The sequence below is a fragment of the Microtus oregoni genome, unplaced genomic scaffold (genome assembly GCF_018167655.1).
Source record: "Microtus oregoni isolate MIOR12 unplaced genomic scaffold, Mior012 000020F_ref0000438, whole genome shotgun sequence".
NCBI lineage: Eukaryota > Metazoa > Chordata > Mammalia > Rodentia > Cricetidae > Microtus > Microtus oregoni.
In genome coordinates this window covers 15,167,503-15,178,801 of record NW_024543079.1, presented here as the reverse complement: position 1 = coordinate 15,178,801, position 11,299 = coordinate 15,167,503, and the positions used below count along the sequence as shown (strand labels likewise).

The 11,299-nt window shown below is 53.7% G+C and overlaps 1 protein-coding gene across 1 annotated transcript; it reads right to left on the bottom strand.

Annotated features, from left to right (window-relative positions):
• Nucleotides 1-895: 895 nt before the first annotated feature.
• On the bottom strand, nt 896-10,896 carry E2f1 (E2F transcription factor 1). Its single transcript, XM_041670470.1, has 7 exons — nt 10,515-10,896; nt 5,265-5,355; nt 4,729-4,948; nt 3,897-4,049; nt 2,099-2,213; nt 1,785-2,004; nt 896-1,685 (listed from the first exon to the last, which is right to left on the bottom strand). Exons 1-7 carry the CDS (start codon nt 10,767-10,769, stop codon nt 1,441-1,443), a joined length of 1,299 nt encoding a protein of 432 aa, XP_041526404.1. The 5' UTR covers nt 10,770-10,896; the 3' UTR covers nt 896-1,440.
• Nucleotides 10,897-11,299: the final 403 nt, after the last annotated feature.

Sequence of the window (11,299 nt, the reverse complement as noted above, 5' to 3'; positions counted from 1 at the left end):
CTCAAAGGACTTACATTTAAGAATTAACACGTCATGGATTCCCAAGTCACCACTCTTCTCCCAGATCTCAGCCCCAGCACCTCTTCCAGGAAACTTTGGGTGTTCTCACTTGTAAGACAGGCCTAGAGGAACACATGCTGCAAGTACACACACACACTCGCACGCATCCAAAAGCATCTGACACAATACACTTCACCGTGTTGTTGCATCTTTACTAATGCTCAGAAATGTCCGGAAGGCGCACAGCAAGCCGACTCTTAACACTCCCTTTCTGCACTTAGGAAATATGTATGGCTTCCTACTAGTCACTGGGTCAGTTTTCTTCCTCTCAAGTGGTCACATTCGGAGAGGAACTTAATAGGAACAGGGAATGAGTAATCCCTCCGACCCTAGCCTCACACCAGTGTGGAGTCCCAAACCCAGGCCTAACACCATCAAAATATTTATTAAAATCAAAGCAGGAGGGAACAGAAGTGTTAAGAAACAAATCAAAGTGCAGATTGGAGGGTGGGGAGGATAATGGAGGGGCACTCCAAACACAGGAGGAACCCCACACCCACCCTCCTGTCCACCCTGTCAGTGAAGGCCCTCATTCGCTTTTCCCACCTCAAATCCAAAAGGGTGCAGCCAGGGTGCTGGCACAACCTTCTGAAAGGGAACCACCTCCCCATCCATGGCTGTCAGTCTGTTTCCCGCCTCCCACTTTCCCAATAAATAAACTACTTGGGCCTCAGCTCCTTTGGGGTTGGGCAAAGAAAAAAAAAAAAGCTATGGGACACTGCCCTTGCTTCAGAGTATAGGAAGTAGGGGTATCAGCCCCATATCCCTCCCACCCTTAGCTTATTCCCCGGGCTTGCCAGAGGCCTCGATAAATAAATAAATGCTCCGTTAAAGCTTCGATCGGAAAACCTTTAAGAAGTGCTCTTGCCGCTCTGCAATCCCAGCTAGCCAAGATAGCTGTCCCACTTGGCCTGGCTGACACAGAATTCTGGGAGCAGGCAGCCACCCTGGGCCTCACAGGGCCTTTGCAGCAAGGACACCAAAAGTGCAGTTAGAGCCCCACCCCCACCCCAATGCGCACACATGGATTCATGCACACATGTGGACACACCAGGATGTGTCTGCAGCACACATACAGATGTGTTCACCTTCATTCCCCGGTACACACACACATGCACACGCACGCACACACACAGAATATACCCCACATACACTGCGCAGTGTGGGGTGTATATGCGCGTGCACATGCACACACACACCATACAAAATCCTTCCCCTTTTGGTCTGCTCATCTTGAAGCAGCCAAACCCCAGAGCTAGAAGCTACTGCAAAGAGAAGAGGGTATGAATCGTGCTTTTCCAATGAGGCAGGAAGGATGGCCCAGGGCAGGAGGCTCCAAAGCTGCAGACAGGGTAGACGCCCTGGCTGCCTAGGCTTCCGTCAGAAATCCAGAGGGGTCAGATCCCCAAAGTCACAGTCAAAGAGATCTCTGATGCCTTCACCCTCCTCAAGGCCAAAGTGGTAGTCAAGGGCCTCATGGGGTGGGGAAAGGCTGATGAACTCCCCAGGGAGGAGCGCAGAGAAGTCTTCTCGACCATGCTCCAGGAGTGAGTCAGCAGCCACCAGCGGTGACAGATGGTCTTCCGTGGGGGTCCTCAGGCTGCCCATCCGTGACAATACTGGTTCTGGGGAAAGCAGGCATTACAGGTTAGAGCTAGCTCAGCAGCAAAGGGGCTGCCATGACTGACTGCCCAAACAGGAGATCAAAACCTGCCCCTACCTACCTTGCTCCAGGCCTAGCAGGGATTGGCTGGGATCCAAGGTCGGGGATGTGGAAGGAGTTGATGGTGGAGGTCCTGCAGTGCCAGAGTCAGAGGTCCGGTCCTCCCCAGATGATGTCTCTTGGCATGGGGTCCTCCCAGGGCTGATGCCTCCTGAACTCTCCTCAGGGCACAGGAAAACATCGATGGGGCCTTGTTTGCTCTTAAGAGAGACCTGAAATGTCTGCACGGAGGCAGCAGGCAGGGTAAACTGAGGTCCAGGTGGCCATCAGCCCTGCCCACCCTGTCTTGATCAGGCCTGGGGTCCCGAATCTCACCTCTGCAGAGTCCACAGCTTGTAGTTGGGTCTCAGGAGGGGCCTTGATCACTATGACCATCTGTTCTGCAGGGTCCGCTATGCTACGAAGGTCCTGGCAGGTCACATAGGCCAGGGTTGGGGGAGTCAAGGGCCACTGACCTTTGAGGAACCCAGGACTCAGCCCACATATGAAGTTTCACCCCTATCTAGTCACTCCTGTTTTTACTCCTTCATCTCACAGCCTGGCACATAGTAGGTGCTCAGAGCCTCACTCCTAAGCTCAACTGCCACATCTGTACAGAGATCTACCCATCCAGTTCTAAACTAATGGCTGCCTGCAATAATTCCACATAAAATGCTCAACAAGTCTCCAGGCTGGGAGGTGGAAATTGTTTTTGACAATCTTGCTGTTAATCAATGGTATTTACTAAAAAGATAGATATTCTAATGAAGTTTCTTTTTGTGAATTAAAAGGTCTTAACTTTGAAGCTACAATCAGGCACTAAATCAATGACTAAGAAAAGGCTTGTTGCCGGGCGATGGTGGTGCACGCCTTTAATCCCAGCACTCGGGAGGCAGAGGCAGGTGGATCTCTGTGAGTTTGAGACCAGCCTGGTCTACAGAGCTAGTTCCAGGACAGGCTCCAAAGCCACAGAGAAACCCTGTCTTGAAAAACCAAAAAAAAATAAATAAATAAAAGGCTTGTAATTACTGGTACTACCTTTTCTCTGATGACAGGGTCTCACCGTGTAGTCCAGTGGCCTGTGACTATTTTTATTGACAGCCTCACTAAATAGCCTTGAAGCGCCTTGAATATGTGGCAGTTTCTGCCTCATACCTGGCCCTGGGATTACAAGCACACACCATCATACTGGACACATCTTTGTTTTGTTGAGAAAGGGTCTCATTGTGTATCCCTGGCTAGCCTGGAAATATGTAAATCAGGCTGGCCTTGAGTTCAGGTGTCTACTTGCTTCTGCCTCTCAAGTGCTGGGATTTTAAAGGTGTGTACCACCACACCCAGCCTGGACTTTTCTGTGTCTGTGTACCACGCGTGTACCTGCTGCCTTCAGAGGTCAGAAGAGGGCATCAGATGCACTAGGACTAGAGTTACAAACAGTTGTGAGCCACCGTGTGGATGCAAGGAATTGAACTTGGGTCCTCTGCGAAAAAAGTGCTGAGCCAACTCTCCAATTCTGGGCTTCTTTAAATATGTATTACTTATTTTAAAACTTATTACTTATGTTGTGTCTTTGTGTCCACGCACACACATGCCACAGGTATGTGTGTGTGTACGTGCACACATGCAGGTCGGAGGACAGCTCACAGGAGTCAGTTCTCTCCTTCACTGGGACTTAAACTCAGATGGTCAAGATTGGCCAAAAGCACCTTTACTCATCAAGCCATCTTGTCAGCCCTTCTTTTCTTTCTTTCTTTCTTCTTATTTTTTTTGTTGTTGTTGTATTTCAAGACAGGGCTTCTGTGTGTAGTCCTGGCTGTCCTGGAACCTACTCTAGAGACCAGGCTGGCCTCAAATTCACAGTGAGCACCCCCCGTCAGGTGCTGGGATTAAAGTTGTTTTCTTTTTTTAATATGCATAATTTTGGAAATGGTTACTATCCTCTTATACAGATGAAACTTAGGCCCATGAAAGCCAAGTCACTTGTTCAGTGTGCTATGGTGAGTAAATGCTGAGGCAGGCATTGCTTCCAAAGCCAGAATCCTAGAATCCAGAGCCCTGGGTAACCTCTGTGTCTCAGTGTGGTGCCGCCACCGGCCAAGCCTGTCCTCCACACCCCCTGCCAACTCAAGGATATCGCTGGCTGTCTGAGTCCTCAGAAAGCAGCTGCAGCTGTGTGGTACAGATGTGCATCAGGTGATCCAGCTGCTGCTCGCTCTCCTGCAGCTGCTGTAGGTCCTGGGTCAGGCTTTCAAGTCGCTTGCTGATTCCCACCATGGTGTGGCTGCCTCTGCAGGAAGCCAGAGAAGAGTTAGCAGCTGCCCTCGGGACCCCATCCACCAGTCCTGGCACCCAAGGCAGTCTGCCGCCGCCACTGTTCTGTGAGAAGTAGGTGAGCTCTTTCCCCTCTCTGGCTCCACTCCCTGGCTCTCCAAGTTAGACTGGCATGGGCTTAGTAAAATACCTAGCCTGTCGGCAGATACCTACATAACCCCACCAAGGAGCCTGGGAAGAAAACAACAGCACAGACATGCCACAGAATGACAAGATAACACAGAATGAAGAATGATCCACCAAAAACCAAGAAGGCAGATGTGCCACAGAGGCCAGTAGGACGCCTGGGTAGAGAGGGAGGCACAAGGGAGAAGTCGTAACAAAACTAAAACAGCTGTAAGGCCGACCTCCGTGTTGACAGCAAAAGCTGGAATGATGGTTGCACAGTGGCCCAAAAATGGGCACCACTGGGAAAGGGAAGAGGGAACCCTCACCGGGTGTGTGTGTGTTTACTAGATAGGACACCTTGTACAGCCATAGGGAGCTAGATCTGTGAGATCTGTATGTCCCTCCTCGTCTATCACCCAGGTAAGACACCTCTCCTCGGACATTGATTTCCCAGTTGTTACGAATGCAGGAAGTCACTGCAGGCCTGGTCTGGCTGCCACCAGCCCACCTGACTGGTCAGTACTTACAGCCATTGGATCTGATTCTTGGACTTCTTGGCAATGAGCTGGATGCCCTCAAGGACATTGGTGATGTCATAGATGCGCCGTTTCTGCACTTTCAGCACCTCAGCCGCCCAGTTCAGGTCAACAACACCGTCAGCTGAGCAGCTCAGCAGCTCCAAGAAACGTTTGGTGGTCAGATTTAACGATGTCTCATAGCGTGACTTCTCCCCTGGAGATTTCACACCTGGGGGGCAGGGGTTAGGCTAGGCAGGGCTTCTCAAACACGCAGCCTGCCCCCAACAGTCCTGTCTCCCTAGCACTGCAGAGTGGCAAGATGAGCTGGGAGGCAGAGGGCTCCTTCCTCTTAGTCAGGCCAAGCAGAAAGGCCCTGTGGCTGCTGTCTGCCAACCAAAGCATTCCTCTGTGGCTGGGGAACTCCCCACCTCCAAGGCCTGAGGAAGTCATGTCAGCCAGCCATTCCAGCTGCCTGCTGGGGCCCCCGAGTCTACAAGCATGCCCACCCCGAATCTGAGCCTGAGAAGCTAAGAGTCAACCAGCACCTTTCCCTGGGTGGCGGCCTCTGCCCCGGAACGACCCACTGCTCCCAGCCAGATACTGATGGTCAGTTTCCAGATCCAGTCTCCGTTTCACCTGTAGCAGAAACACAAAGAAGCCCAGTAACCAGGAGTGAGACCACACAAAAGGCTTAGCTAAGGGCTTGGCACTCCAGTCCTATTTTCTCTATCAGGATGCCTAGGTATGCGAGCAGAGACAGATCCTAAGCATTCGTTATCCTACCACACAAATCATTCAAGCGCAAGACTGAAGACTGAGCTCAAGTTTTAGGTTCAACAGGTGTTTATCACAGTATACCATCCAAGAACAAGGCATCGCTGTGATGCTAGAGATTAAAACGAGAGCCCTGCATACACTAACACAATCTACCATTTAGTCGTCTCAGTTCCTACAACTATTTAGCCCAGGCTGACCTCAAATTTACTGTGTAGCCCAGGCTGACCTCAAACCACTCTTCTTCCTGCCTCTACCTCTCGAATAATAGGCTTACAGGCACACGCCACCAGGACTTGCTACTTCCGATACCTCTTTCAAAGACAAGTGCTAACTTCCTTCCTCTTAAATGCTAGCCAGAAGTGATGGTGTCACTTCTGAGACCGGTCACTGAGGCCCTGGACCTTCCACAAGACAGAAAGGGGCAGGAGAAAAGCTGCTGTGTCATATGCCCATCCAGCCCCAAAGATAAGCCCCGCTGGCCAAGAGCCGGGAGCTCCCCTAGGTGAGGAGGACCACAAGCTTGGAAGTCAATCCTTCAGCCTTAGTCCTGCCTCCCTATTACAACCAGGCCGTTTTCTGTCTGCAGCAGCTTCCATTCCAGGCCAGAAGCGCCAGCTGAATCTTCCTCAAGTCCTGGCCACAGAGACCACATAAGCCACCAAGGAAGGGTAAGGTCCCTAGGGCAAATAAGGCACGTCTCTAATTTTTAACTCATTTGCACATCTATCTATAACCATGGCAGCAGCTGATGCCTTTGGACCGGCAACACCGCAATGGCTCCACTTTGCAGACACAAACAACCCATATTCAAGATCAGTCAGGAAGTGACAGAGCCACAATTGCTACCCAGGTCTGTCTGAGAAGGACCCCAAGCTGCTACTCCCCATGCCCTCCAGTTTAGGCTAGACACGCAGAGATGGAAAAGGATCCTGAAATCCCTCCAACAGACAGGAGACCCTAACGGGACCAGGCCTGTTGTCCTCTCACCAGCCACAGGCCTTTCTCAGCTGAACCCACTTTCAACCTGGCTCACCACCTGTCACCTCCATTTGCCAAGAATGCTACCCACAGCCATTGTCACACACACACACACACACACACACACCCGACGGTCCAGCTGTCCCCGTCCTGGTCTCCCTCCACATCTCTGCCACGGCAAAGCCTTTCTCCTAAGATCCCTGCCTCTCAGGCTTACCCTCTGCCCCCCTCCTCACACCTGGAGCGCCCTCCTGCAGGACCCCTGTAACAATCACTTCAGAGAGAAGTTACTCTTCTGTCTGGACTGCCTCAAACCCAGCCTTTTCCCACATCCTGGAAGTGCTGCAGAGGCGTCTGACTTTCCTTCCTATCCCTCCACCTCAGACAGTGTCTCAATGCCAGTCAACAGGTGCTGACTAGACTTCCCACCCTCTCATGCTGCCACTGACTCCTGGGAACCGAGGACTACGGCACACGAGGAAGAGAGAGGAACGTGTGGAGGCAGAGACGGCCTATGCTGTCTGTGCAGGGCATTTCCCTGCATTTCCTCACCAAACACACGCCTGATAGCAGAGCCTATGGTGGTCTCCACTTTGGGATGGGCCTGTAGCCAGGGAGAAATTCAAGATATACACCCCAATGGGCTGCATGAGCCCCACCAGGAGCAAGAACCCCATATACAAGCGAGCCGGGAATGCCTTCTCCCAGCAAGCTGGCCCTTGCCAAACAGATGCCCGTTTCTGTCGCTCCCTCTAGACAGACAACCCGAACACCGAGATCCTAAAAGGACAGTGAAGATGCTCACTGGTGAACACAGCTGCATGACTCCAACAGCTATCCACAGAAGGGTCACAGACACTGCACACTTAGCAAACCCTGGGACAGCAGGCAGTCTCAGTGAAATACCGAGCAGGCCCAGGCCAATGCAGATTGCTCACAGACACACAAGGGACCACTGTGGCAGGTTAACATAGACGGTCCCTTTCCGAATTAAAAAATCTCAGGGGCTGTTCTCTAGTTGAGCTTCTAACAGCATGTTTCAGAAACAGCAACTCCTGTGGGAGAGCCAGGGCAATGAGGATGACGTACTGTGTGAACACGGATGGGTTTTATTTATTTATTTATTTTGTTTTTCAAGACAGGGTTTCTCTTTGTTTTTGGAGCCTGTCCTGGAACTAGCTCTTGTAGACCAGGCTGGCCTCGAACTCACAAAGATCCGCCTGCCTCTGCCTCCCGAGTGCTAGGATTAAAGGCATGCGCCACCACCGCCCGGCCACGGATGGGTTTCAAATAGCCCAGGCTGGCCTCAAGCGCGACAGGAAGCCGAGGAAAGCCTTGAACTCCTGACCTTACCCCTCTACTCTGTAGGAACTGTCATTACACCTGGCTCACAGCAATTTTTAGAACTATTTAAAAAAAAAATTCTGAGGACTGGCGGACTTGTTCAGCATACTGTAAATCCTGAGTTCCATCCCCAACAGCACTCAGCAACAGGCAGTGACCAGCCAGGGATAAACAAGTGTCCTGGGCCATAAATGGCTTTCTACTGTTTTCCACAGACCTAATGCACAGTACTGTGTACGTCCTACAGCACACAGGTATTATGTGTATAATGGGAAACTCAGCCTCTTGCTACCAGCTTTGTAAGGTCTTTCAGTGTAGGCTGGCACTGGACAGGAGTCAGTACCCTTGCCTGCCTGGATTATAAAATATGCCAATAAACCAAGATAGACTTGGCATTTTGATATATTTTTATTTAATTAATCTACTCTTTAAGATATTTGTGTGTTTGTTTGAGTGTATATGAAAATGTGGGCATGGGGCAAAAAGCACCATCAAATCCCTTGAAGCTGGAGTTATACAGGCATCTGTGACCTCAATGTAGGTGCTGGGATGCATAGGTGCTGGGATGCAAACTCTAGCTGTCACAGCAGAGCATGCTAGTTTGTTTTTTTTTATTTATTTGCATTGGTGTTTGGCCTGCATGTGTCTGTGTGAGGGTGTCAGATCTTGGAGTTGCAGACAGTTGTGAGCTGCCATGTGGATGCTGGGAACTGAATCTGGGTCCTCTGGATGCCCTAAGCCATCTCTCCAGCCCCCGAACACATTTATCTTTAAAAATTAATTTACTCTTAAGGCAATGTTTCACTATGTAACCCTGGCTGGCCTTGAACGTGAGGCAATTCTGTTGTCTTCGCTTCCCCCTACAGGATCTACACCTACACACACACCTACACACACACACACACACCTACACACACACACACACACACACGAGAGCTATGACAGGTAGAGGTAGGCAGGGCAGAGAGGAATGTCTGAATTGCATGGAGTTCTGTACACAGGAAGCATTCAGCAAGTGCTTACTGGGTGGAAGCCAAGCCTGTAGCTTATTTCAAGGACTGCCCCCAAAATGCCAGAGCAAAGTCAGTAGAGGCCAAAATCCAGATTTGCATTCTCGGCCTTTGGCTCCAGGATGTTGTCAGCCTCTCCCACAGAAAATGTGGGCTGGCCCTTAAGTACCATGGGGGCAGGGGGCCCTTAAATACCTCTGCACCAAGCATGCAATGGTGGGACTCAGGAAGTCAGCTGGAGTAAAGGGAATGTTTCGTCCAATGTAGACTACCTGGCCAGGCCTCAAGCTCCTATTTGCAAGCACAGGCCCCCGGAGTGTAAGGCAAGCTAGCTGACCCACCAAGTAACAAGCCAGATCTCACTGGGAGGAAGGGCCAGTAACAATCAGGAAATACCACTCCCTGGCTGAATGGTTGGGGGAAGTCCCACCATTTCTGGGCCTCAGGCTCCCCATCTCTAAGAAGGATCAGAAAGCAAGGCTGCCCACAGGGATAAGTGGATGAAGTGCTTAGCACGGGGCCTGGCACACAAAACATCCTCGAAACGATCGGAGCTGCTATTGTTATTATTATTAGCATCTTGGTGATTCCGGAAGGAAGGCAGCACTGGGCACAGGGCCAAGGGGGCTATGGGCCTTCCCAAGATGCCTCAGGGACCAGCTGCCACCCACACCCCCATCAGCAGTTGAACAGCTTCTACTCTGGGCCCTGCCCCTCCCATTTGCTCCAAGCCCCCTGCTGAGAACCCCCCTCCTGTCTGCTCCACCCCCACAATAAAGTTGGTGGCCCACACCCTGTGCCTGCCCCTGCTTGGATCCACGTTCCAAGCTTCCACTGTCCACTGACTCAGCTGCCTTTTCTAGGCCCCCAGCCTAAACTGGTCTTGAGCTTCTTGCTGTTCGGGGATAAGTGGAGACTTTATCCAGGGATCTCCCTCCCACGTCTCCAGGCACTGGAGGCCCCTTCCATAGATCTCAGGGGCCCAGCCCACCCAGTCTTCCAGAGGCTCGAGGGTCTGCCCGCCTGATTAATAAAGTTCCATGGCAACCAGGGGCTGGAAGGGTGGCAGATGGAAGGACAGGCAGAGGAAGGGTTGCAGCAGCTGGCCCAGCGCCCCGCCCCTGCAGAGAAGGCCTCCCAGTCAGGAGGCCTATCCCCAGAGGCCTGGAAGGCTAGGCCTGCACCTGGCAATCCAACATCGAGGCACTAAGGAGAGGTCTCCCCAAGGGGTCGCCAACAGTCACGCTCCTTCACCTCCCACAAACAACCGTGCTTACCACCCAACCCTAAGTCCTGCTGCAAGCCAGCAGACATTAGTTAAAATCCTTGTCCCACCACCTGCAGCTCCGTGAAGCACTTCCCTGTCTGGGCCTCAGTTCCTCCCTCTGGCAGATGGGCACGTGACAACACCCAGCTCACAGCAGAGTTGAGAACTGTGGCCGAAATTCTAAGTGTGCCAAAGGCTGGGCGTGCACTAAGCAAGCACTAGCTGCATACACGTGAACCATTATCATCAACGACGCCGACGCTCCGGTGAGGACGCTGAGGCCCAGAGCAAGGCGCAGCAAACAGGGACCGGCAGTCTGTCACCGCGCGCCCCGGGGCGGAGCCCAGAGGCCCAGCCCAGGCTCCGCACCGCCCAGCGCTGCAGCCCGCCCCTCCCCCGCCCGCGCCTAGGGTCCCTACCGGCGGGCGGCCGAGAGCGGGACGCGGTGCACTAGGCGCGGGTCGGGGCGTCTGCGGTGTGGCGAAGAGCAGCACGTCGGGGTCGCGGGGGCCGGCGGGCGGCGCGGCGGGGCCGGCGGGGACCTGCGGGGCGCCAACATCGGGCGCGGCGGAGATGATGACGATCTGCGAGGAGTCGAGCAGCCGCAGCGCGCCCGCCCCGAGCAGGGCCTCCAGCGCCGGCGCGTGCTGGCCGCCCGCGGGGGCCACGGCCATGGCGCTCACGGCCCGCGTGGCCCGGGAGGCAGGCGGCGGCGGCGGCGCGGGCCCATGGCTGCAGGCCGCGGCGAGGGCTCGATCCCGCTCCGCCCGGGCCGCCGCTGCCTGCAAAGTCCGGGCCACTTTTACGCGCCAAATCCTTTTTGCCGCGAAAGAGCCACGCGCCGCCGAGCGCCATCTCCATTGGCTGGGGCGGCTGTGACGGCAGTGGCGCCGGTGAAGGACATTGGGTGCAGAGTTCGGGGCCGGCGATGGAGGGCGGGACCCGGGGCGGGGCGGCCAATCCCGGGGCGGGGCGCGCGCAGGCTTTGTCCGGGCGGTGCGGGGCGCCGTCTCCCTTCTGCCTCCAGCCGTGCCCTGCTGGAGGCGTGGGCGCCGGGACCCCGCCCCCTCCACCGCCCACTCGTGGGTGGCTGGGACTGGAGAACGGAACAAACTTCGTACTCGCTTCTGCACGTCCCGCAGGCATCGTCCCCCCCATGACACATGACCCCTAGACTCTCAACCTGTGGCCTCCACCCCCTCAG

What these genes read in the sequence shown, in the direction of transcription:
- E2f1 (XM_041670470.1), bottom strand. Translation starts at nt 10,769, where the DNA reads ATGGCCGTGGCCCCCGCGGGCGGCCAGCACGCGCCGGCGCTGGAGGCC. An exon ending in AAGAATCAGATCCAATGGCT is followed by an intron (nt 4,050 to 4,728) that starts GTAAGTACTGAC and finishes GGCTTCCTGCAG; the next exon opens with AGGCAGCCACACCATGGTGG. An exon ending in CCTGCTAGGCCTGGAGCAAG is followed by an intron (nt 1,686 to 1,784) that starts GTAGGTAGGGGC and finishes TGCTTTCCCCAG; the next exon opens with AACCAGTATTGTCACGGATG.